The 27,720-nt window shown below is 48.8% G+C and overlaps 1 protein-coding gene across 1 annotated transcript in view; it reads right to left on the bottom strand.

Moving 5' to 3' along the window:
* HASPIN (histone H3 associated protein kinase) overlaps positions 1-27,720 on the bottom strand; it is a 775,218-nt gene that overhangs the window by 572,711 nt on the left and 174,787 nt on the right. Inside the window, exon 4 of the mRNA XM_078671435.1 lies at positions 1,456-1,573. Within this exon, the coding sequence (XP_078527561.1) occupies positions 1,456-1,573 (118 nt within the window). The remainder of the gene's footprint in view (positions 1-1,455; positions 1,574-27,720) is intronic.

The following is a 27,720-nucleotide window of genomic DNA, read 5'->3' on the forward strand; positions in this document are numbered from 1 at the left end:
CAACTGTGTACTTCTATTCCACCGTGCTAATGTTGCTGTCTTGACCATGGTGTGTACTTCTCCCACCATCCTCTGATTTACTTCCGACCTGTCCTCTGTGATCGTTCCCCAGCACTCACCATTATTCTTCCACTCCTCCTCTCAAGCCTCTTTTTCTTTTCAAATAAATACAAAAAAAAGACCACCACCTTTGACACTAACTTTTATCTTTATTTGCCAATCTAATAAGTAATTAAAAAGAAATTATCCCTATCCAGTGCATTTTGTAGGTGTGTGCATGCGCAGTGCAGACACAAACAAAATGGCACAGCCACTGCGGATGAGTCATAGTACCTTTTTTTTAAATTTCCTCTTTAGCCATACTGCAAGGCGTTGCTAAAAACGATTTGCAAAGCCAGAAGTTTCCAAAGCCACAACCTATTGCCTTTGCCAATGCGTATTAAGAATTAATATGATTAATGAGGAGTTTGTTATCCTGTGACGTTTTTATTACATTAATCACAAAACATTCTCTGGCTCTACTTGACTTTTTAGGTCGAGCCTCAGGCATTGCTTTAGCAATGCTTGTTTACATTAACAGCTGACAAGGTTGTGGACACACATAACATGGAGCAAAAGGAGAAACATTGAAAGTAAGGAAAAACCTACGAGTCCAAACAACCCAGAGGCTGCGTTGATCACCAGGACATTCACGACCATAACACTTCCACAGTTTGAACCGTACTCTACTCTTCTGACAAGATGTCCCTGGAGCCAGGATACCGACATAAGGGGTAATGTAGGCTCCCATGTTCGCGCCTGAAACACCCCGCAATCAGCAGGAATGTGGACCAAAATAATTGAACATTCAGAATTGCCACATACAAAGTTTGCACAAAGCATTAAAAGCACCTTTCAGATAACAAGGTACTGTTTCAAATGAATGTGCTCCTGGGAATCACAGAGGGGATGGATGGTTCCAGAGCTGAAAAACTCTTTCTAAACACAGCTATGATGATGGCCAAAAGAGACAATACGGCCAACTGGCTTAACTCGGCTGCACCCACCATGGCGCGTTGGCGCAGGAGGGTGGATCGGTGCGCTGCACAGGAGCGGCCCATGTACGATGCCAGAGGCTGCCCGAAGAAGTTTCATAGAATGTGGGGCAAGTGGGTGAGGGTGGTAGAGGATTGATAATCTCAGAGGAGCACTTATGGAATGGGACGGATGTGATGCTATCTACTCCTTGCCTGTCAGTTTCTGTATGCTGGTGTAATATTCTCTGGTCTTTGTTTTGCACGGATAATGTACTAATGGCGGGTATGGTTTTTCCTTTGTTGGTCTTCATAAAATCAATAAATTTGATTATCAAAAAAAGGTACTGTTTCAATATCTCTACAAATAAAATGTGCAACTATTGAATGTAAATAGAAGTAGTATCCAACACCCGAGGCAAAGTCATTTTGTTGGGGTTACCTTTGTAAGAAAATTCTGTTTTCTTTCACCTGGGGTAGGCCGGCCACGATCTGCAAGCAAGGCAGGTTTTCGTCGCTTGGTTATGAATTTCTGCTGAGGGGTGCCATTGATAAATGATCTGTAAAAGGAGACAGCAGTAAGGTCAAAGCGTGTTTTTCATATAGCTCACCAAATCGCACTTCTACTGTTTCGAAGCGCTGTAAGTAACAGATGTATTTAATACCTACTCACTGTACTTAATTTACCGATCTTCTGGAGGATGACCAGCTGAGTCTGACTCACCAGTATTCAAACTCGTGACCCAAAGAAACTGCTTTGTTGCAATAGGAGACATTCAGCTTTTGAACTATCTCTCCAGCTATGAATGAAAACGCATTATATTTTGATGGGTTTAGGAACTCAGGGCCATATGTAGCCCCATTGCGATAGCAAATACTGAAATTCGCAGAATTTGAGCGTTTGCGATCGCAATTTGGGCAGTGTGCTATGTAGCACACAAAAAGCCACACGCAAAATAAGGAATCGCAAAATTTGCGATTCCTTATTTTGCTATTGCATTTAAGGAATAGCAAATTGCGATTCCTTAAATGCAATGTAGGAAGGACGCAAGTTGTGCGAATTGTGGCTTAAGGAATCGCAAAATACTACCAACTTCAGGTTGGTGGTAATTAGCGATTTCTTGGAAAAATGCACTTTTTGGCATTTTTCAAAGTGCCATGTGGGTCACATACATGCCCTTAGGGCATGTATGTGGGTCACATGTGCACACATGTTAATTTCAGGGGTGCAACAGGGTGTCCTATTGACACCCTTGCAACCCTGAAATTGCATTCTTAATTTGCGATTCTCTAATAGAGAATCGCAAATTGAGAATGTCTTCCAATTCATTCCTATGGGCCTTTTAGCCCATAGAAATGAATGAGAAGGTATTTCTTAATTGCGAATCGCAATTTGCGATTCGCAAATACGGAATAATTGGGATTCGCAAAAAAAATGCTAATCCTACCTACATTTCGTTTTGCGATTCTCTAATTGCGATTCCCCCCAAAAAAATCGCAATTTGAGAATCGCAAAACAAACATTACCTACATATGCCCCATAGTCACTCATCTTTGATGAATGGATGCATAAGTGCAATATACGGACTCATTCTTGCATTCACCCTCTGACAACCACAATAACATAAATAAACTCAACTTATGCAAAATAAATATAAACAAAACTGGAAAAAAAGAAAACAAAGCTGCTCTAAGCACAGGGGCATAGGCTTGCAATACCAAAACCAAACAGACCAACAGTTGTCCGCCTTGCAAAGGTATTATACATTGTCTATGCTGTTTTAAGATCAAGCTTGGACGCCACACTTCGAACCAACGTGTTGACTGTCTTGGAATGGTAAAACAATGATACAGTCAAAACAGCCTACCATAATGGTCTCCTTGTTTAGAGAAAGTGGACATGTAAGATGTGGTGCACTGCAGTTGAAATTAGTGGCATGGAAGCAACCTGTTAGGACTGCCTGGAGAGCAGTAGTATCCGCTTAAGAAACATCAATATAAAAGGAGGACAAGCATGGAAATGAAAGGGGAATTATAAAAGGGAGAGAACTAAAAACGAAAGGAATGGCCAACCAGCCCTGACACTAAAGCACACTCATTTTCAGGTGGATGTACACATGTGATCAGAAAAGGGCTCCATTCACAGGGCAAGAAAGTCAATAACTGATGGGGACTGAACCATTATCACATGCAATTAGCTGTCATGGATGGAAAGGACTATAAAGGACAGCAACAGACCCATGGCAAAACAGAGCCGACCCAAAGGCCCTGTATGTATCTATATGGCTATATATTTATTTATATGGATGGATGCATTACTTAATTATTTTTTTTACTACAAGATCTTGGTAAACCGCTACGAAGAGATTTTAGCAATACTTATTACAGGGAAAATCGTACCCTTAGGGCAGAGTTTTTCAAACTGTTTTAAGCTGAGCTCCCCTTAGAAAAATGTTTGGGAGCTGGTACTCTGCATCATCAACAGGCAGCCACACCCCCAGAGTCCAGGTCACACATGGCAAATAATGAAAAAATGTGAGGTGCTTAGTGAACTGAAGGTTTTGGTCACCTGTGGTAAGGTGACAGATGCTTACTACACAGTTCAAATGAAAAGTCCCAAAGAAAGATATTTATTTATTTATAAAGTTTTATATAGCGCGAACAAGATCCCGAAGGATATCAAAGCAGTTTACAAAAAGATGGAAGGACAAATGCAAAATCGACATCAAGTAAGAATATAAAACAGGAATAATCGCATGATTACAGGACAACTGGTTTAAGGAGAGTAATACAATAAACAGGTACATTGCGGGCTATAAAGGAGGGCACACAATGAGGTAAAGAAGATCAGCATCAAATGATGGTACAATGGTTGGAGGATCAATGACTTTAAGCAGGTGAGCCTAGCCCAGGTAAGGTAAGAATTTGTTTATTAGGAATAGTTTCGCTTCCAGTTTGAAAGCAGTCATTGAGGACTTCCGGTGGAAGAGAGTTCCATATCTTAGGGGCAGCACCAGAGAAGGTTGGGTGACAAGTTCTCTTTTTGCTAAGGATCAGTGGTTTCAGGAAGAAAGTGTTATATTGTACAGAAGAATAAGATACTTAGGTTTGGTAACGCCTTATCTGGTGAGACAGGATCTATATGCAGATTCCCTACCTTTGAATTATCCTCAGGCATCAGACTGGATCCGGAATATATATTTATATATATATTTTTTTTAACAGCAGTACCTCGCACGTCAGAAGATGGCGTCGAGCAACACCGTAGCGAGGTCGTCTACCGGATGGAATGTTGACAGAGTCCATATAAGTGCCCCTCTGACGCACTGACATCAGTTTCTTCAGTGACTATTTTCTGCACCAAAAACGCAGAGCCACTTATAAAAATTACTTATGGAAACAGTGTGCCCAAAAAATCATCTTTTTGTCAATACAATTACTCAGACCTGATGAACGTATTAATTATTTTCTTTCATTCTGTTTCTGGCAAAGAATCATCATTGTGAGGATTAAAAATACTTGCCTTTTTCAATTAGTTGTGAGAGAATTGTCGACCTTTGAAGAGGCCGCTGTCTTTCTTCATAGGCAGCTTACGTTTTTTCTATCTCCATGTTTTCAAGTGACTTGTTGTTTTTCCTTCTAAAGATCGGTATCTTTAGCAACAACGCAGTGTAGCATTATTTGCCTACAAATTTTGTGGGGGGTTTTCACTAGCGAGATGTAATCTAGCCAAGTAAATAAAGCATTTGCAATGCTTCAGGTCTCACCTTTGGAACCGGATATGTATTTAGCCATGCTGCACATTAGCCTGGGTGCTGAAACATCTACTGTTCTTTAACATGGAGGGAAAGTAAGCACCAAACTGCGTGACATGCCAGGTATGGGAGCACATGGAGAGAACGTCTTTCAGCGGAAAATGGTACAGTCCAAAGCTCTGTTTTTAATATAAAATCAGGGCCTTCGGTGGTCATATTACTGAAAATACAAGATTTGGAAAAATATTATTGTCTACGGGTGCTCGTGGAAGACAATTTCTATGGACTGGAATCTAGAGAATGCTAAAGTGATTCTGGTATTTTACTGACCTCTGCTGGTCGTTTTCTATCAAGATAGTTAAATAGAGGCAGTTGAACAGAAAAAAAAGTTCCTAAGCGGAAGCAGACTAGTCCTAGGGCTGATCTTCAGAGCCCACAAAGTACATACACATATAAGTATATAATAACTAAATACTAAAGAATATACAAGCGGTTTTGAATGCTCAACCTAAAAAGGGGAAGAAAATCGAAAAGGAGGGCATGATGTTTCCGCCAAAAAAGAAAATAAAGATGGAAGTGAAAAATGAAACAGAAGTAAAAAAAAATCCAAGTGTTGAGATACCTCAGGGGTAATATTAGACCATGGCTGTCAAGATGGCATTGCCGGCGGCAAGGAGGCCGTGGGCTGCAGACGGAAGCCGGGACCCAGGATGGGGTGCAGACCGGGATTGAAGACACGAGTTACGGGATACAACTCGCGAGCCTGCGGACCTGCAGCGCAAGTGGGGGAAGACATTGGCCCCCACGCGGGAAGCACTACTTGGCGTCATCAGCCATGGGGAAGAAAGATACGCTCCTCAAAACTGCCAAACAGGGCCCCATGGATAACTTTGCTTCACCGCGGCCGTACACCGAGGCTGCGGCTGCGACCAACGGCTCGAGATCCGACACAGACCTCCTGATGGCCGCTATCCAGGCGTCCAGGGCCGACATTCAGGAATCCAGGGCGGCGTTAGAGGTTAAAATTGGCGAAGTGGGGTCGGAGGTGACGCTACTGCGACAAGACTTCCGGAAGTTGTCGGACCGGGTGACCGCGGCAGAGACACGAATAGGAGAGGCGGAAGACTATCTCCACGCTGAGAAAGGACATGGCGGAACTCCAGGCCTCGCATAGTCAGCTACTGTGGAAGGTCGACGATGCAGAAAATAGGGCGCGACGCAACAACCTGCGCTTTGTTGGATTTAGAAAAGGAATTGAAGGGACGGACATGGTGGCCTTTCTCCACTCTTGGCTAACGACAACCTTCCAGGCGGTGCACTTCTCGACTTGTTTCATCATCGAAAGGGCGCATAGAGCCTTATTGGTTCGACCACCTGAAGGAGCGAGACCCAGACCCGTCATTGCGCGTTTCCTCAACTTCGCAGACCGGGACCTGATACTGCGGGTATCCAGAAAGCTGGGAGAAATCCGCATGGAGAACGCAACTATTATGATCTTCCCTGACTATAGCCAGGAAGTGCAAAAGCAACGCCGATCCTTTGACGCAGTCAAAGAAAAGCTAAGAGACATGAACATTACCTATATGCTACTATTCCCGGCGAAATTGAAGGTGATCTACAAAGACAAAACACACTTCTTTAACCATCCGGAGGATGCCTGGCAGTGGCTAGAGGAACTTCCCATATTCCACAGACAAGAGAACAACAGAGGGGGCGGCCCAGATAGGCCGACTCCGCGCAGGCTGCAGTGGGAACGGCCAAGGACCCAGCAACAACAGGCACAGAGGAATAGGAAACAGACTCAGACTACGCCTTATCCGGGACGCACCCAGGTGAACAGACGGAAAGGACAATCGGCATCGCCCGGAGGGAGAGGCGCAACAGGACCTGGACTCAATCGTCTAAGCAGAGCCTCCCGCTCGGAAGGAGAAGAGAGAGAAGACTTCGAAGTCGACTCCTCGGGAGAGGAAGAAGGAGAGGCGCATTCCGTCCATCCACTCCTATGTAGGGGTACGGGGGTCATGGAGAAGACGGGAGTACACACTCATATCGGCCTATGCCCCGCCCAAATTACAGACTGACACCATGAAGGGGGTATCAGACATAATTCTCAACCCATCGGATACGATCCAAATCCTTGGGGGGGACTTTAATGATGTGATGAGCTCCTCCGCAGACCGGACAGGTGAGCGAGATAGATCTCGAAATAGGACCCCTCTAGCTAAATCTATGGAGATACTGGGCCTCCTAGATGTGTGGCGCTGGCTACACCCAGATACCTGGGCGTTCTCCTTCTCTGGGGCGCACAAAGTCTACTCTCGCCTGGACTATATCTTCATGGTGCGACAGGCATTGCAAGTATCAGACTCGGCGGAATACTATGCCCGAGGGGTGTCTGACCACTCCCCCCTGGCGATTCAGACAGGTGGACGAAAGAGGAGGGGTCCCGCGACCCTGCGACTCTCGGCCTGGGATTTACAAAACCCGGACATTAGGAAGGGGCTCAGGGCAGACGTGAAGGTGTTCTTGAGAGAGAACGAGGGATCTGTAGACTCCCGAGTAGTCCTGTGGGAGGCGCTCAAGGTGGTGCTTCGTGATAGGGCCCACTGTAGACTGGCGGAAACCAGAAGGAAGAACCAGACTGAGGTACAGACCCTAGAAGCGCAAATATTACTGCTAGAGCAGGAACATTTACTCACGAGAGATATAGGGACGCAAAGACGCCTTGCAGATACTCAGGCACAATACAGGCAGCTAGTGACGGGAGAGGCCAGGACGCAAGCATTGGCAACCTTGCACCGCATATATGATGTGGGCGATAAATCTGGGAGGCTATTGACCTGGCTCAGTAGGAAGGAGAGAGACGAACGCTGGGTGGAGAAAATAAAGGTGGGTTCAAACTCTTGGGTCTGCGCTGACGATAAGATAGCTGAGGCATTTGCCGATTGTTATGAAACTTTATATAAGGCCCGAGATCTGGGTTCCAAAACAGAGGCGCTGCAATATATGGAGCCCGTCACCCTTCCAGTACTTGAGGAAACTGACACCACGGATTTAGAGTCCGACGTCACGGAAGACGAGGTCCGAGAGGCGCTGGCCAAACTTCACACAGGGAAGGCCGCGGGTCCTAACGGCTTTCCTGTGGAACTCTTTAAGAGCATGGCTGACCTCATACCACAACATTTACTGGGCATGTTCCAGGATGCCGAAGAGGAGGGACAGTTCCCACTGGATCTTAGACAGGCCACGATTGTCCCGATCCACAAACCTGGGAAGCCCCCTGAGGACTGCACCTCATATCGTCCCATTTCCCTACTAAATGTGGAGGCCAAGATATATGCAACCATACTAGCCTCGCGCATGAGAAGAGTTATCCCAGGCCCAATACATATGGATCAGACTGGATTCATTCCAGAAAGGGCCACCAGATATAATTTAAGGAGGACACATAACTGGCTGCACATGGTAAAAGATAGAGTTGAACCACATTGGTTCTTGTCCCTAGACGCCGAAAAGGCGTTTGGCGCTGTTCATTGGCCCTTCCTGGAGGGAGTACTGGAACGCCTGGGTTTTGGACCCAAATACAGGAGGAAAGTCGGTCTATTGTATGCAGGCCCTGGGGCCCGGGTTCGGGTCAATGGGGTGATGTCGAGGACTTTTTCCATACAACGGGGAACCCGGCAGGGATGCCCCCTGTCACCCCTGCTATTCGCTCTGACAATTGAGGTGATGGCCTATGCGGTCAGACAAAATGAGAACATCACGGGGTTCTACATCAGTCAAACGGACACGCGAGATGAAAAACTAACCCTCTACGCCGATGATGTCCTCCTCTATATCACGCAGCCGGAAAGTACAATACCGGCGCTGTTTGATGAGCTAGCAAAATATGGCGCGAGGTCAGGATACCAGATTAACTGGCACAAATCGACACTCTATGTCCCCCAAGGGCGCGAGGAATGGCCTCAACTGCCGCAGAATCTACAGACAACCGAAGAGGGCTTCCGGTATCTGGGGATATTCATCACCGCTGACAGAGGCATCTCATACGATCGTAATATCGCTCGGATCATACGTGATTTCAAGGCCGACGCAGATAGGTGGCGATCCCTCCCCCTGACATTACTTGGTAGGGCAGCAATGTTCAAAATGATATCTCTCCCAAAAATCCTCTATGCCTTCCAAAATGAATATTTCCAGATACCGTCCAAGACTTTCCGAGACATACACGTGGACCTCCGGTCATTTCTGTGGTTTGGGAAACACCCCAGAGTCGCACTGACAACGCTGCAGAGACACCAATATGATGGAGGGGTCTCTCTTCCTGACCTAGAGACTTACTATTGGGCAAAACACCTAGCCCCCATTAATGACTGGCTTCACGCACCCGCCAATCACCCCACATATGCTCTAGAACGATACCAAATGGGTACACACTCAAGTCTACACTACATATATGGGGGGAGGGGACAGGCTGGACTACTGACGGCCACAAAGAATGCACTGGGGGCGTGGAATAGAGCCACAAATGTCACCGGATGGGCCCGCAGGGCTACGAAGCAAACGCCACTATGGGAATGCTCCTGGCTCAAAGAGCTACGCAAATTGAAAGGGTTCCAGGGATGGGACGACATCGGCATCTCTACACTAGGGGACGTCACCAAAAACGGAGCGCTGAAACCCTTTGCTTCCTTACAGGCCGAATTTGGGCTACAGCGCTCTCAACTCTTTAAATACATACAATTAAGACATGCTTACCTGGCGGAAGGAACACAGCGAGAGCCACTCCCCGAATACGCACCACTAGAGGGCCGTCTACTGCAAGAAAAGATCCCAGGGAAAGCGGTTTCCCTAACATACAAAACAATTATGAATAATAGACCAAACACACTGGCGGGCCTCCGAGGCACATGGGAACAGGAAGTGGGTGAAATGGATGAGGTAGATTGGGGGGGGGGTACTGATGCATCCTAGAGAAGTAGCCATCAAATCACACCTACGCCTAATCCAGTTCAAGATCTTGCACAGGGTGTATTATGACAGAGTGAGGCTATGCAAAATGGGGCGGGTGTCAGACCCCAGCTGCTTACGATGCAGGCACGAGAACGGGACTTTCTTCCACATATTATGGTCATGCACACATATACAAGCCTATTGGAGCGCGATCACCACTGAACTGAGCAACGTACTGGGGATAGACATACCACTAGAACCGAAACTGGCCCTGTTGGGAATGACCAATGATATAGACCTGGTCCGCCCACTACTAATATTTCTGGTGCTGGCCTTGGTGGTGGCCAAGAGAGACATAGCTAGGAAGTGGGGAGCGGCCGACACGCCTCAGATAGGGGAATGGAGGAAGGGCCTAGACATCTACATGGCGGCAGAAAGAGTCACATATAAAGCAAGAGGCTGTCCGAGGAAATTCCGCAAAGTGTGGGGTAAATGGAGACATTACCATGGCCTGGACGGGGGTCTCTGAAGGGACCAAAACGACTATGAGTTGGCCAGCGGAAGTGGGGGAGATCGTGGGAATCAAGATGATGGGTGGGGAAACACAGAGAGAACTGTGATAGATAAACGTTTGGACTGTGAAACCGAGGATTTACACTTTGACGGGAAAGGGCGGGTTGTGGGGTTAGGGACGCAGGGTTGCTGCCTGATGACATACATGTTTTAGATACTACATTGTGGGAAAAATAATACAATTGTTTTACAAAGATTGTACTGACAATTTCCTATTGCCTCTTGGGGTTATACCAGTTTATATGTTGGGGAATGGGTGGAGGGGGGGGGGGGAGGAAAAAGCTGATGCAAAAACTTCCTGCCGAACAGTTGCAGCTGTCCTTTGTTTTTATGCTTCTATCGCTTTTCCGGTTAGTGCCACCCGACCTCCGGGATCTGGGTTTACTGGCTGTGTAATGTTTTGTCTAACGACCCGCGCATAGCTACTGTCGGAAACAGGACTGTCGAAAAATGTCTGTACTATACAAATCTGCAATAAAAATATTTTCCAAAAAATAAAGCTTATGTAATACCTAGGTGTACAATAAAATTTTTTTTTTTTAAAAGATGGCATTGCCAACAGAGAAATGATGGTAGAATTTGAAAATATGATATCAAATGATCTCAGTCGTCAACATAGTTGGTGGCATGGACAAAATGGGATATCATACCTTAGAGTGATTTGGTTTATGGCATAGTGATTAAAAACACAGTGGACACTGGAAGCATGTATGATTGTCATGTCCCTCCATTTCCAGAGCTCACCATGGCCCAGATTATCAAAACATTCACACAGCGTAGCACAGCAACTCTGTGGAAGAGAGCAGGAACATGTCATTTCTACAAATATATGGCACTATCCTGCTCTCTCCCTAGCACAGATGCACAATTAGACTGCCAAGCACCACACACACACACCTTTGCATAATAGTACCAAGGTGTCTGCGTGAGTATAGTATAGGTTTTGTACTGGAGGGGTGGCCTTCCAGTACAAAATACTGTGCTTTAACTAACTTTAAAACTTTTCCTACTTTATATGTATGCTGTACAGTGCAGCACACATGCAAATTGGGAAAAGTTAAGAGAAATGAAACAATTCTCCTTTTCAGAGCCTGCTTTCAAGTGGCGTAATTTTCCGGTGCAAAACCATGTTGACTATTATTAGAAAATAGGGTTGTGTGTCAAAACCCATAGGTTGTTACATGAGAACGCCCACATACCGCCCATGGAATGCCCCTTGAAGCAGAATAAAGGAAAGCAGTGCTTTGCACTGCTTTGCGTTACTTTTAGGCAACTTTTGAGTACAAAACTTAAAATGTAAATAAAAAAGCATTTTGTACAGGTTTCTGTCACTTTAGTGACACAAACAGCACAAAATGTTTGTCAATCTGGGCCCATGTATCCAGGGGCATGTTTACAAACATTTCATGCAACTCAGTGCAGCAAGAGAAGATGCTGCACTGTGTTGCATGAAAGGAAGAGAGCAGTACTGTGCCACATATACGAAGATATGGGGCAGTTTGCTCTCTCCTAGTGCTGGCACACTTGTGGCTGCCTAGCGCCAATGCACGCACTCTTGTGCTATGACACAAAAGTGCTTGCGTTATGCAGAACACAGCCCACATACAAAGAGGAAGTAACAAGGAGAAATAAATATGTTTCCTCCTTACACCAGCCTCTGGTAGCGCATCATTTGGGGGCAAACTCAGGTTTACTGACTTTAGTAAACATTGTTTTTTGTCAAAGTACACAGGTGGATGCATGAGAACACCCATGTTCCACCCATGCAATGCTTCTCCGATGCAAGTTAATGTGGACTTTGCACAGCTTTGTTAATTCTAAAACAGATTTTGCATGGGCTGCATCAAAAAAGCGACGCAAACCCAACAAATCGTAGTATCTGGTCCCCTGTTTCTTAATTTAAGTTAACAGATTAGTGCATTTTGTAACTTATAGCCTTGTTTGTTTCAACTGTGTTAGACCACCTACTAGAAATGAAAGGAGTTCAAAATGTGATGTATTGTGCTTTGCCATTGAGCGGTAGGCCTACCCGGTACACAGTACCCCCCTCCCCCCCCACACACTATTTATTATGTGACATCTGCAGAATTATATGAATGTGACCTGGTCAAATAGGAAGTCATCAGTGTAATGAGCTATTAAAGAAGCATTCTTATGTTTGTACATCCTACACGCCAGTAAACAAGAATTGTCACAGCCCATCAGTCTGGAACTGCTTACCGCCCTTTTGGCTTTGTCAATTTTGTTAGAAGGGGCGATCTCGGAGGGCCAGGTTGTGCTCACCCGACCACCCCAGGACCCACCTCTCCCACAGATCTTGCCGAGTATTATCGTGAGGTCCCCACCGGGGAGGACTTCGAGTCTAGGATCGTACACGCTGAGCTCACACCACACTTACGAACGGACAGCACACCGTTGGATTTCAGTAACAAGTTCTTTATAAGCAGTAAAAAGAAAGAAGCACTCTTATGTACAAATGATCGAGGGATCACAAAGTCTTTGAGGATTCGGGAGGAGGGAACCGGGAGTCTTTAGTCTTTGGGCCAGTACGAGCGTACCCTACGCACAGCTCTCAATCCTCAAGCCGGGGGATACGGGAGATGATGGTGGTACTGGCTGCTTCACTCACGTCGAGGCGGTTCAGGTCGTGATGGTAGCTTCGATGGTCCAGCCGGACCAGAGTACTCCTCGAGCCGCGACGAGGTCAGCAGGGCTCGATCTGGAGAAGTCGGGAAGAGCCGCGACAGCGCCAGCAGGGCTCAGATGGTTACAAGATCAAACTCGAGCCGCGACCGCGTCAGCAGGGCTCCGAGGTCTTTGAGAGGACGAGCCGCGACAGCGTCAGCAGGGCTCCGAGGTCTTTGCAAGGTCGAGCCGCGACAGCTTCAGCAGGGCTCCGATGGTTAGAGATGGCGAGCCGCGACAGCGTCAGCAGGGCTCAGGTGGTTCAGTTCCGGGTTTGCAAAGAAGGAGCCGCGTCAGCGTCAGCAGGGCTCAGCGATGCAAGGTTGAGTTCACCTTAGGATCAGCCGCGATCCGATCAGCAGGGCTTCCAGGTCCAAGATACAACTGCCCGCTAGTTGTAGGGCGGCCCTTGATATAGTTCATGGGCCCTTTGATGTCCGGACCCTCGCAGGCGGAGGTCTCATGCCTTGGGGGCTGGTCGTTGGCGAGGTCCGGCGGTTGGCTCTTTGATCCTTTAGAAGATGCGTCCGGAATTTCCCAGACGCCCAGCAGGTCTGGAGCCAGCACTCGGGGAGGCCAGAGGGGCCATCGAAACGGGCCCTCAGGGGGAGGCCAAAGGTGTGACAGATACCAGTCTCTCAGGGGAGGCCGGAGGTGCCATCAAACTCCCTGGCTTATCTCACTCGGGGAGCCCTTTACCCCCCAGCCGGGACTGGCGCGCCTTTGGAGTCTGGGTTTCGCTGGGGCCGGGTCACGCTAGGCCCAGGGAGTCAGGGATCTCGGGAAAGGAAAATGGCTGCCGGGCCTTGTGGGGCATGCAGGTTCTAGGCGCTCGGAGCCGGGAGTGGACGGGACATGTGGAACTGGTCGTCGGTTACAGGGTCTGGGCGTACAGGGAGCAGGACGACCAGGGACTCGGGGTGCAGGCTACGCTAACGGGATGCTGCGCAGGGAACCCAGGGTGCAGGGCTACGTTAACAGGGTGCTGAGACACGGGGGGAACCACGCCACGAGGCCAGGTCCAACACGCGTCCCCCCCAGCTGAAAGGCAGAGAGAACTACCCATCCTCTTGGGGGTTCTTTTCGCTGAGGCGGAAGAATCGGGACAGGCCGTCTGCGTAGGCGTGGTCAACACCAGGCCGGTGCTCAACAGTGAAATCCATCCCCTGGAGGGAGATGGGCCAGCGCAACAGTTTGGGGGTTCTCCCCTCTCATCTGCATTAGCCACCGGAGGGGTCGGTGGTCGGTCTGGACCTGGAAGTGAGTACCGAGCAGGTAGGGCCTCAGCTTCTTCAGGGCCCAAACCACCGCGAAGGCCTCCCGCTCGATGGTGCTCCACCTTTGCTCTCGAGGGAGTAACCTCCGGCTAATGAATGCCACTGGCTGGTCTAAGCCGTTTTCGTTCACCAGAGATAGGACCGCTCCGATGCCGTGCTAGGACGCGTCCGTCTGGACCACGAACTCTCGGGAGTAGTCGGGGGCCTGAAGGACTGGGGCCGTACACATAGCGTCTTAAGGTTTCGAACGCCTCTTGGCATGCGGGGGTCCAGCTGACTTTCTTCGGCTGGTTTTTGGAGGTTAACTCCGTGAGGGGGACTACGATGCTACCGTATCCTTTGATAAATCTTCGGTAGTACCCCCTGAGCCCTAGGAACGCCCGCACTTCCGTCTGGGTCGTGGGGGCCTCCCAGGTCACGATCGCATCGATCTTGGGCTGGAGGGGGGCTACGAGGCCGCTTCCGACCTGGTGCCCGAGGTAGACTACGGACCCTTGTCCGATCTGGCACTTGCTTGCCTTAATGGTGAGACCGGCCCTCTGCAGGGCCGTCAGCACCGCCCAGAGGTGCTGGAGGTACTCGGGCCAGTGGGAACGCAATACTGCGATATCGTCCAGATACGCAGCGCTGAACTCCTCCAACCCCTGGTTGACCAGCCTCTGGAAGGTGGCGGGGGCGTTTTTCATCCTGAAGGGCATCCCCCAGAAATGGTAGTGACCGTCCGGGGTGGAAAAAGCGGATCTGTCTCTGGCCCCATCGGTGAGGGTGATCTGCCAGTACCCGCTGGTCAGGTCGAACGTACTGAGAAAGCGAGCAGCTCCTAGGCGGTCAATAAGCTCATCTGCTCGGGGAATGGGATGCGCGTCGGTTCTAATGACTGCGTTGAGCCCGCGGTAGTCAACGCAGAACCTCACCTCGGGAACAGCACCGGGGGCGGCCGCCTTCGGAACCAGGACCACGGGGCTGGCCCATGGGCTGTCAGAGGCTTCGACCACTCCTAGCGCTAGCATCTTAGAGACTTCGGCCTTGATGCAGGCCCGGACTCTGTCGGGGACGCGGTAGGCTCTGTGCCGTACCGGAGGGCTGTCCCCGGTGTCCACGTCGTGGACGCACCAGCTGGTGATGCCGGGGACGAGAGAGAAAAGGTCCGAGAATTGTCCCAGTAACTGGCGACAGTCCTCGCGCTGCTCGGGAGAGAGGGAGGAGGAGAGACTCACCCCCTCTACGGAGCCATCTTTTTCCTTTGCGCACAGGAGATCGGGGAGAGGCTACGTTTCCTCTTCCTCTCCATCGTCAGTGGCGAGGAGCAAACTCAACTCGGAACGTGCGAAGTGGGGTTTGAGGCGGTTCACGTGGAGGACCCTCAAGGGGTTCCTGGGGGACTGCACATCGATGATATAGGTCACCTGGCTCTTACGCTCCACCACCTTGAAGGGCCCTGTCCACTTGTCTTGCAGGGCACAGGGCTCCACGGGGGCCATCACCCAGACCTGCTGTCCGGGCTGAAACGCGACCAGAGTGGGATTCTGATCATACCACCGTTTCATTTCTTCTTGACTGGCCTCGAGGTTTGCCTCGGCCAGTTCTCAGAACTTCCTAGTCTGGTTCCTGATGGCCAGGATGTATCGAAACACATCCGGAGGGGGCTCTGGGGCCGTCGTTTCCCAACCTTCCTTGACCAGGCTGAGGGGCCCCCTGACGGGGTGCCCGTAGAGCAGCTCGAAGGGGCTGAACCCCAAGGATTTCTGGGGGACTTCGCGGTACGCGAAGAGGAGACAGGGAAGGAGGACGTCCCACTTACGCCTCAGGGGCTCTTTGAGACCCATGATCATTCCCTTGAGGGTCCGGTTGAATCGCTCTACCAGACCGTTACCTTGGGGGTGGTATGGGGTGGTGAACTTGTACGTCACCCCACATTGTTGCCAGAGGGACTTCATGTACTTCGAGATGAAGTTGGTCTCTCGGTCGCTTACGACTTCTCGGGGGAATCCCACCCGGGAGAAGACCCCCATGAGTGACCGCCCCACTACGGGGGCCGTCACCGTTCGGAGGGGAATGGCTTCGGGGTATCGGGTGGCATGGTCCACCAAGACGAGGATAAAGCGGTGACCTAAGGAGGTCCGGGGGTCGAGAGGCCCCACGATATCTATTCCCACCCGCTCAAAGGGGGTACTAACCACGGGGAAGGTTTGGAGGGGGGCCTTGAGCCTTCCTCTGCTCTTTCCGCTGGACTGACACGTGGGGCAGGACTTACAGTGGGCCTCCACATCGGAGCGCATGCCGGGCCAGTAGAAGTGCGTGACCAGGCGGTGATACGTTTTGTCTTGTCCCAAGGGTCCCGCCAGGGGCACGTCATGGGCCAGGTTCAGGAGGAAGCCGCGGAAGCGTAGGGGTACCACCAGCACTCGGGCTGACCCTAGCTCGGCAGACTTCTGTTCGCTGTACAACAGGCCGTTTTCCCAATAGACAGATTGTGAGCCGGACTGGTCACCGGCGGCCTGGGCGGCGGCCTGCTCCGCGGCCCAACCAAGGACGGACAGGAGGTCTGTTCGAGGCAAAACTCTTCTCGGGACGGCCCTCCCTCCTGGCGCCACTGGGCCAACTCAGGGAGGCCATCGAGGCTCGGGGTCGGTTCAACGTCGGGCCCGAGGGGACCTGCGTCGGAGGCTAGGCCTTTCCCGGGGGGCAGCTCGGGGTTTCAGATGGCCCGGGGACCTCGGGGTCCTCGGGGCGGGCTGTGCGTTCTCAAGGTCCACCCTCTCGGGGGTGGCCACTCGGGCGGTCATGGAACGGGTGCTCACACAAGCCCATTCGGACAGTCCCACCATCTCCAGGTGGGTCCTTCGTTCTACCCGCTTCCACGGGGAGCTCTCCAGGTCGTTACCCAGTAGGCAGTCCACGGGCATGTTGGTGCGGACCGCTACTCGTAACTCCCCGGAGACGCCCCCCCATTCGAACGAGACCTGAGCTATCCGGCAGGTGCGGACGGAGTTGTCAGCTGCGATCACCCTGCAGGAGATATGGGGTACAATTTGGGCTTCGGTGACCAAGTGACATTTTACCGCAGTGATGCTGGCCCCTGTGTCTCGGAGCGCCCCTATGCGGTGGCCGTTGACCTCTGTTCCATTGAATACCTGACTTCTCCTCCGGGAAATTTCTGCCCCCCTTGAGGTACTTTTGAATTGACCAGTAGAGGTTTAGAACCTAGTCTGTCCCCAAAGAAGTAGTACTTTTACTAATACTCCTTCTCTTACACTTTTTTACTCTTTACTATGTGTAGGAGCCACCACCTTCGGCGGCGCACTTGTTAGGTAAGCTGTCTGTGGATTCTGTGGTGTTGCAGCACTTGAGAGGTTGTTGTTTTTTCGTTATCTAAAGAAATTGAATCAGATACTCAGACATGGCTCTTTTTGTTTTTCATTTTTGTCTTCTCTACAGAGCGCCCTATGGTCCTGACGAGAATCCTTGGACTAGTTAGGATTCGAAACGCGTAGACCGTGTAGGGTCAACCGTTGTTACTCTGGTGCCTGAAGTATTAGGCACTTGTAGGTTCACATACACCTATCAATTGTGATTTGTTAGTGTGACAATAAGAAAATCTAAAAATGAAATGTTAATGGTGTATATATTGTATTTCTGATCCTTCAACCCTGCATTTGAATTGTACAGTTGACCCTTGTCCTTTTTTCCTTTTTTCTTTTCATTTAATGTTCCCTTTCCACCTTGCTTACCCCCTTCCATTCCCGGTGTATCTTTTGAATGTTTGAATGAAAGCGGTATGAATGTGACATGCCTGTATAGTGTTGACATGGTGTAAGAATTTGACATTGTCCTTTGGTGTCCCAATTTTATATGTGTGTTTAAAAAATCTGTAAAAGCACAAGAAAATTTAAACTAGTGCTATCCTTGAATAATTTTTGAAATAAAACAGCTATTCCATAGCCATCCCAAGTATTGAAGTGGCGTCTGTACTTTGGTGCATTTAACTGTTCTAAAAAAGGATACATCAGTATTGGCTATTCTCTCTTTGTTGTTGTTCTCTCCTGCTCTTGGGCACGGGTTTCGGTCAGTGGTCCTCCCTCTCCACCGTCTTCTGTTGGCGGGGGAGGATGGCCTCCGGCCTCGACCCATGCTGTCAGGGCTTTTTGAAAGTCCTCTTTGGTGCTTAACCCCGTTGTCGGGATATGGAGATCTTTGCAAAATTGCTTCAGCTCTCAGTGCGTATACTCTTCCAGACGCTCCATCTGGAAGGTGGTCTCGTCGTTCGTGAGGCTCATGGTTGTTCTTCGTTCGGGTAGTGTGTCAGTACTGTACAATCCCTAGACGTACGTTCTTATTGCGACGCTGCCACCAATGTTAGAAGGGGCGATCTCGGAGGGCCAGGTTGTGCTCACCCGACCACCCCAGGACCCACCTCTCCCACAGATCTTGCCGAGTATTATCGTGAGGTCCCCACCGGGGAGGACTTCGAGTCTAGGATCGTACACGCTGAGCTCACACCACACTTACGAACGGACACCACACCGTTGGATTTCAGTAACAAGTTCTTTATAAGCAGTAAAAAGAAAGAAGCGCTCTTATGTACAAATGATCGAGGGATCACAAAGTCTTTGAGGATTCGGGAGGAGGGAAGCGGGACAGTCTTTAGTCTTTGGGCCACTACGAGCGTACCCTACGCACAGCTCTCAATCCTCGAGCGGGGGGATACGGGAGATGATGGTGGTACTGGCTGCTTCACTCACGTCGAGGCGGTTCAGGTCGTGATGGTAGCTTCGATGGTCCAGCCGGACCAGAGTACTCCTCGAGCCGTGGCGAGGTCAGCAGGGCTCGATCTGGAGAAGTCAGGAAGAGCCGCGAAAGCGTCAGCATGGTTACAAGATCAAACTTGAGCCGCGACAGCAGGGCTCCGAGGTCTTTGAGAGGACGAGCCGCGACAGCGTCAGCAGGGCTCTGAGGTCTTTGCAAGGTCGAGCCGCGACAGCGTCAGCGGGGCTCTGATGGTTAGAGATGGCAAGCCGCGACTGCGTCAGCAGGGCTCAGGTGGTTCAGTTCCAGGTTTGCGAAGAAGGAGCCGCGACAGCAGGGCTCAGCGATGCAAGGTTGAGTTCACCTTAGGATCAGCCGCGATCCGATCAGCAGGACTTCCAGGTCCAAGATACAACTGCCCGCTAGTTGTGGGGCGGCCCTTGATATAGTTCATGGGCCCTTTGATGTCCGGACCCTCGCAGGCGGAGGTCTCATGCCTTGGGGGCTGGTCGTTGGCGAGGTCCAGCGGTTGGCTCTTTGATCCTTTAGAAGATGCGTACGGGATTTCCCAGACGCCCAGCAGGTCTGGAGCCAGCACTCGGGGAGGCCAGAGGGGCCATCGAAACGGGCCCTCAGGGGGAGGCCAAAGGTGTGACAGATACCAGTCTCTCAGGGGAGGCCGGAGGTGCCATCGAACTCCCTGGCTTATCTCACTCGGGGAGGACTTTACCCCCCAGCCGGGACTGGCGCGCCTTTGGAGTCTGGGTTTCGCTGGGGCCGGGGTCACGCTAGGCCCAGGGAGTCAGGGATCTCGGGAAGGGAAAATGGCTGCCGGGCCTTGTGGGGCAGTACAAAAGGGGGTGGTGATGGACGGAGCATCTGAATCAATCAAACACTCGCACCCAGTCAAAAGATCTGGGTTTAATCCATCACCGTTCTTTAGCCCACTCTGCCACCCCAGTTCAGACATGGCTATATGCAAATCAGTCTGACCCTGTGCCTCATGGGAACAGTCCAGCCCGAACTGCCAAGCCATGTCTTCCCTGGACCGGAAACAAGCTTCCGAGGACCGGTTTCTGGCATTCCAGCCGTCTTCAGCCCGGCTTGCTTGAATCCAGTGGCAAAGTGAGCAAGGGACTCACGTCTGAGCATACCCTGCCACACTTAGGGCGGCCAAAAGCGGTACAAAAGGGGGGCCTTGTGGGGCATGCAGGTTCTAGGCGCTCGGAGCCGGGAGTGGGACGGGACATGTGGGACTGGTCGTCGGTTACAGGGTCGGGGCGTACAGGGAGCAGGACGACCAGGGACTCGGGGTGCAGGCTACGCTAACGGGCTGCTGCGCAGGGAACCCAGGGTGCAGGGCTACGTTAACGGGGTGCTGAGACACGGGGGGAACCACGCCACGAGGCCAGCTCCAACAAATTTGTTTTGTGTATTGGTTTTGAAAAACCTCATTTTTAAGGCAGCTGCTAGACCCTGTCAATCTGAAAAAAATGGCTAAAAGCAAAAATATGTTTTGGTCCCAAAAATCGCGCATTGCCACAATAGTTCCGAACACAGAAGGAAACTACTGGTGTATGGATATGCTCCTTGCAAAATGGCAGAATGAATGGCTTCACTCACAGGGATATTAGCCAGCGACTGAAGTGGGCTGAACCGTTGCCACTGGCTGTATGCTGTATTGGGCTTCGAAATATGTGAATGATAAAATAACAAACCAATGGATGAAGAGGGATGGCAGAAAGCCACTACAAGTAGGCATATTATTCATATACTTTTTTTTTTTTTTACAATTAAATGATCTTGCCTAACACCAGACCTAAAAAGGACACAACATTGCTTTGGATAAACCTATGTGTCAGTCAACATCAAAACTTTCCTGTCAGCCAGGCACAATGCGCTAAGAATGGAACTGCAACTGCAAAATAAGACCATTTTTGTGTACAACCAACACAGAGTAGCTGCCAAGTTTCCCCAAGTCCACACACGATATTCTGCACCATTCCAGATTTTTTTTATTCTGGAATTTGTAGTCCTGGTATATAATGAAATATACAAGACAAAGTCCCAGAATTCAAAGGAAAAGCCCGTACTGGAGCAGCGCATCACGCATAGACCTGAGAAACTTGGCATGGCTGACACGCCTATGGATCTGCACCCATGGAAACCACTGTCAACCAGAGGTAGCACACACTGCATTGGTTTAATGCAGACAGAGGTAGAGTGGAGGGGTCCCCTTCTCCCAGAGCAAACATCTACACTCCCACCCGCCCCACACACAAAGGTCCTGTGCAACATGAGCGCCACTAGAGCTCAGTACCCATGTAATAGAGGCAGGTCTAGTTGTGCGTATCCCACATACATCCCCCACTCATCCTTACTCTTTAACATCCTTTAAGTGGACAGAAATACTTGAAGCGGGGTGCGCTGATAGGCTGAGGTTATGATACTTGATTTTTTTTTATCCTAGTTAAACTACAAATAAAGAAAATATAATTTTGTATTGCTGCATCATGGTGTGCCACAAAGGCTAACGTTTGCGACTTAGCTTTACAAATTACTTTGTGTGAACTTATGTGCTAAATGTGGGTATTATTCAAACTGAAAATCTGCTTCCGAGTAGGATGATATTGACAATGTTCAGACAGCGTGGAGAACATCGCCAAATATCTCAAATGAGATCCTTCCCTTTAGTATTTATTTCCTCCAGAAATTTGAGTATTTACCGCTACCACCCAGGAATGATGCCCTGCCCTTTACTAAACACCTAGGGTTTTCAGTCTCAATTTCAGGCATTTTTTATGAACTATTTGAGCCTTAGGAACATTTTTACTTACACAAAGATCTATCGTTTATGGATACCTTCATGGGCCTGGATTTTGAAGAGGATTGTTCGAGAGAGAGCTAGGTGGTGTGCGGGGAGCAGTTTGTCTGCTGACGCAAGCCCAGGCTGCCCCCAGCTGTCATTAACCGCTTTCGCGAACCCCCAACACTCACTGACACTAAGTGGCGTAGCAGAAAGAGTTCTAAAATCACTTTGTAAATGGTCAGGCGACAAACTGCAGTCTGTTAGAATTTGGACATTTGTGGGAAGAAATCAAATAGTGCCCAGAATAGAACACCGGCTGGTGCGTGACATTCTTCAGCGGCAGCTTTAAGGGAAATCTCTATCGGCAGCAAAGAGGCCTGCTCGTCACTGACACCATAGGGCACTGTGAGCCGATAAAACAAACGGCTGGCAGCCTCAAAGGCGCAGGGTACAGATACTACGGTGATTATCCACCCTGCTGGTGGTAAATGCAATGCCTGTTGTCTGAGCTATTAATACCTGGCCTGCTGCGGGCAACGTAGAGTTCAATGGGGACTAAACACAAAAGTAAACTCCGCCGCCCTCTCTCTCACTCTGAGAGGTGGGGTGAGATTGCCAGGAATGTCGCATATGACTGCGAGCTGCCAGGCGAATGTGAATGCTTGCCCAGGCACCATCTGTTGCTCAGAAGACACCCAGCAGCAAGTGTCACAGATAGTCGAGGAATGTCATTGGATTAAACGCAAGGGGAAGTGGCGGGGACTAATGAAGACAAGTAGATAGTAACCTGACCCCCACGAGGAATGCAGCTGCCTCCCTGCCGCCGCTGCTTGCTCCCGCAGGCAAAATGCAGTGGGAGTGAACATTAGGAAAGAGGTGGGACACGCACCCGCCTTTAGCCATTTGCGTGCTTTCATTATTGAAAGACACACGCAAAAGCCAACCCAATACGTGGGGGGGGGGAGTCAGACCCACACAGAGCAGTTACAAGAAGCCTCGCAGAGCAACGCATGCGCGCTGTGCTAGGCTCGACCTAAAAAGTGTATACAAGTTGTGTACATTTTGGAGTGCTCCATCCTGTTAGTATATTTGTAAATGTACCCTATTGTTTTGAGCTAAAAATACCCTCTGTCCCCTTGCCCACTACACCCTGATGAAAAGTCTAAATATTAAAGAGTGTTGCAGCCTTTAACTTAAATACCAGCTTAACTTTCTTTTATTGAAACCTCTAGAAAAAAAGATTAAAACAGGCTCACCAATTGATCCTTTAGACTGAGTAAAAGTTTTTTAAAATTCATAAATAGGAAGCAATAAAAAGTACTTTTAAATATAGCAAACACTTGCTTCCCTCTAACGATTCACTGCAAATTAAAGCAGGTAAACTGTACTAGAAATAATTTCACATGAGTAATGAAGGTGGAGAGGACGGAAGTAATTCTTCACTTATTGCACAACAGACCAGATGCCTTATTTAACAGTCGAACAGACAAAATAGCGCCAATTACTGCACATCAAAGTGACATCCTGTGAACAGCTTGGGACATATACTGGGAATAGATTTAACTGCAACTCAAGGGGTAACTGTGTCAACTCTGACCTTGACATGACTTCCTGTACAGTGCATTGGCAATATATGCTCCAGTGCAAGCCCCGCATTTCCAGCTTCTATCTGCCCAGATCTAATTTGGCCAAATTGCTCACTGGAGTCTTCCACTGCTAAAAGCTCACAGGATACACTATATTCATATTCACCTGTCTCTCCAGTAGTGTCTGGAAATTGGTGGAATTCTCCTCCAACAGAGCCCCACTATTTGGAGGAGTCCATAGAGGGAGCCTACCATTCAGACACCACATCCTCAGGCACACAAACTACATTCACATATCACTCTGACAACATGGTAGAACAAACAGACTCCCAGTAATCCAACTCACCAGGCACAAGGGGTCAGCCACAACAAGAGAAACATTCATTCATCCCAGAGTTAGACTACACCTACCCAGAAAACCTAACTAACTCACCTAGCGCCCTCTAACATCGCCTGTAGAGCAGAATGCAGTGCACAACATACAAAGAGGTCTACAACATCTGAGAGACTAGGGAATGAACGGGACATCAGCAGAATTTTGTAGTTCCACAGATTGTTGTGTACTTCATCAACGACCATGTCATAGGTCTCTCAGAAGGTGACCCTTCCTCATTCATCCCAGCAACACCTTTAACTAGTGCTGTCCTCCTGACAGTGTTCCAGATTCTAGGCATTTAAATCAGACAGGAACAGCACATAAGGTTAAGAATAGTCCCGGCTTACGTCTCCCAGATATATACAAGAACAGCCCTATAAATAAAGGTCACTATGGGTACTCCACTTCAACATGTGCTCAAGAGCTTCACAGGGCAAGAGCAGCAAATAATGAAACACTGCAGGGAGCTAATCAAGCACACAAAGAATCTTACACACACCTGGCCACCTTGGACTGTGCTACACTAGACCATGATACTATTTCCCTAGAGGCTAAATATTCAGGAAGCAAGCTTCAAAAGCGCAAAGACGCCTTACCATTGTAGTGTACCTTCAAAGAATACACAGAGTCAATACCTATACCTACAGCTCCACCTACGTATCTTGTAAGCAGCGTATACCCTAACCTTATCACTTCCTCTGACTAAGCTCCAACTTCAAATGACCTGACAGCCGCTGGTTTCTATAAAATACAAGACAACTTACTCTCTCCCTCCACCACCTACCCTAATGGACAATGACATAACGGATAAAACGCAATCACTGCAAATTGTTAGCAGCTCAAGGTCAGTGGTAGGAGATGTAGTTCAAGGAATACCAGGTCAAATAGATGCACAGTTCACATTGAAGCTTACACCTGAGCTCGTCCGTAGGGTACAATAGGTCTCACGTTTGCGAGAGATTAAGCTATTGAAATTGTAAACAACAATGCCATTTATTTATCTGTTTTCAAAACCAACACATAAATACAAATTTTGTCATTTACAATGCCAATAACTAACTTTTCCAAAGGCGAAACTGTTGCATTGTAAATGCTTGTTTTTAAATCATAGTATTACCTTAATGCTAGTGCTGCCGTCAGATGTTGTTTGTGCTGCAGCTCTTTACACAGGGTCCAAACTATCCTCATTTTTTACATCCGCAAGTTTTAAAAAGTAATGGCACGCCTATTCCAAATATGAAGCAACATAGATATAAGAATAGTCTACTTAAGTATTTGGCAGAACTGATTACCAGGGTTGTAATTAAGCCTTTTACTCTAGGGATATTACCCTGCCAGAACTTTGTATTTTTTCTGTATAAGCAATCATTTGTAACGTTGGTCACTGGATGGCAGCAGAGGGCTGCAATCATCTAAACAAACATCAGCGCTGTGATAACCTCATTTTTTTTTTTATTGGATTTTTTTATTTCCATACAACATAAAACTTTTAACATAAATCCAATCAGCACTTTGTCGGTACAGGGTAGCAGCCCAGCCTGGTTATGTTACTGGTATTAGTGGTTAGCAAAATCTATGTGCGGAAGCCTCCCTTTTTACTGTCCCAGAGAGAGGAGAAGGAGGAAATTAAGATGGAGAGGAAAGAGGGGAGCATACCCGCAGAATTGTAGTATCTCGGTGGAGACTTGATCCAGTGGGGGTGTGGTTGCGATTCCCTTGTCTACAATTTGTAATGACTCAATCCATGCACACCAAAGTTATGTCTAGCTCGTTATGTCCTAACTAAATGTAGTGAGCAGCAACAGCCTGCTGTTGCTCACTGTGGGCCTCGCCGCCTTACAGGACACCCACCACCATAGAAGATCCAGAACAGACCAAGACGACTTCAGGAGAAGAGTATGCCAGGTACAGTCCCCTCTCACATCTGCAGGATAACGCTTCGGTCACAGACCAAAGCAACTCAAATCCTCACAACTCTAACAAACATTTGCAATGCAATAGGTCTCGCATCTGCAAAATCTCTAGCTATTGGCATTCCAAATGACAATGCCCCCCATTTATGCGTTTTGAAAACCTGCATCAACTAGAAGTACAAAATGCACATAAATAAAAGGTACTGTCATTTACAATGCCAATAGGTCAAAGCTTCGAAAATGCGAGACCTATTGCACTGCAAATGCTTGTTTATTTACTGCTTCAAGTGCAATCAGACATCTTGAAATAGTAAATAAAAATTGGATATGCATGCATGCATACATGGTGATACGTGAATGTGCATAATCCATCATGCTTGACCACGACAGACTCCATCTGTAGGCACCAGGAACTTAATTAGGCAATTTTTATTTTATGTCAATGCTGTATAGCCTTGTCAAAAAGTATTTTTCTTTGCCAATGCTGATGCCAATGCTGCACAGCCCTGGAGAGGAAAACCGCGGCAAATAATAGGTAGAAAGGTGAAAACTATTGCCGTGGTCACCTTTTTTTAACTTCATTTCACAATCATCCCTTCTTCTCATGGTGATGCAGTCAACCCTTGTGGGTAATCTGGACACAGTTCATATATTGCTGTCCTTCTAATTTCCAGTTATTCCTTCTGGTTCAGTTGGGGACAATAGCTTGTGGCTGCACTTTCTAAATTCAACACTCATTTTTGGTTGTCTTTGGTCCAATCATCCTATTGCTGGACTTTTTAAAGCAAGTTGTCCTCCTGCGGTGTACTGGAACCAAGGCATCACTTGTTCCACCATCATGAACACCACCAGATCATCTTCCTGGTGACTGTAATATAGGACTGGGATTCAAGACTGCGAACCATCATTTATCTCACAGGCACACTTACTCTTCCTTGGCTCCCAGGCACAGAATACTCTTGTTGGGACTCTAAAGACAATCAACAGCTGATGGTCAATAAGACAAGTGACCATTTGCAGGCTTTGCTCGCTTGCCCAAAAAGTATAATCAACTAAATTCTGAACCCTTAAGGTGAACCCAGTCATCATTCACCACCAGACTGTCCCACACTGGATTTATAGGGTTCAATCATCTTGTGCTGATAATAAAAGCAGAGTTCGTCAGGATTCAGGTGGGCTAGGCATCCTTCTTCTGCCTGGCTCATTCAAATCCTATTTGCCTTGCTGTTAATCACTGCTGTTCTACAAGGCCAGACATTTTTCACTAGCTACCCTAATCCATGGCAATGATTCCAAGTCTGAACTCAGCCATCAATCAATCAATCAGGATACTTGTAAAGCGCACTACTTACCTGTGAGGGTCTCAAGCCGCTGAAGGGAGGGGGGGGGGGGGGGGTGTTGCTGTTACTGCTCCAAGAGCCAGGTCTTGAGGAGTCTTCTGAAGGTGAGCAGGACTTGGGTCTGCCGTAGCTGGGTCGGGAGGGTGTTCCAGGTCTTGGCGGCGAGGAAGGAGAAGGATCTGCCACTGTAGGTCGTTCGTTGGATGCGGGGGACAGCGGCGAGGGCAAGGCTGGTGGAGCGGAGCTGGCGGGTGGGGTGTAGAAGCGGAGTCTGCTATTCAGGTAGGCTGGTCCGGTGTTGTGGAGTGCTTTGTGTGCGTGGGTGAGGAGCTTGAAGGTGATCCTCTTGTCGACGGGGAGCCAGTGCAGGTTCCTTAGGTGGGGGGTGATGTGGCTGCGGTGAGGGATGTTGAGGATCAGGCGTTTTGGATGCGTTGAAATCGTTGTAGGTGTTTGGTCAGGATTCTTGCGTAGAGTGCGTTGCCGTAGTCCAGCCTGCTGCTGACGAGGGTTCAGGTCACCGTTCTTCTGGTTTCGGTCGGGATCTACTTGTAGATCTTGCGGAGCATGCGGAGGGTGTTATAGCAAGAGGAGGAGATGGCGTGGACCTGTTTCGACGAGGGAGGATTGGAGGATGAATCCTAGGTTGCGTGCGTGGTCCGTGGGTGTCGGTGCTGTTCCCAGTGTGGTCGGC

Source organism: Lissotriton helveticus, chromosome 12, assembly GCF_964261635.1.
Source record: "Lissotriton helveticus chromosome 12, aLisHel1.1, whole genome shotgun sequence".
In the NCBI taxonomy this organism is placed as follows: domain Eukaryota; kingdom Metazoa; phylum Chordata; class Amphibia; order Caudata; family Salamandridae; genus Lissotriton; species Lissotriton helveticus.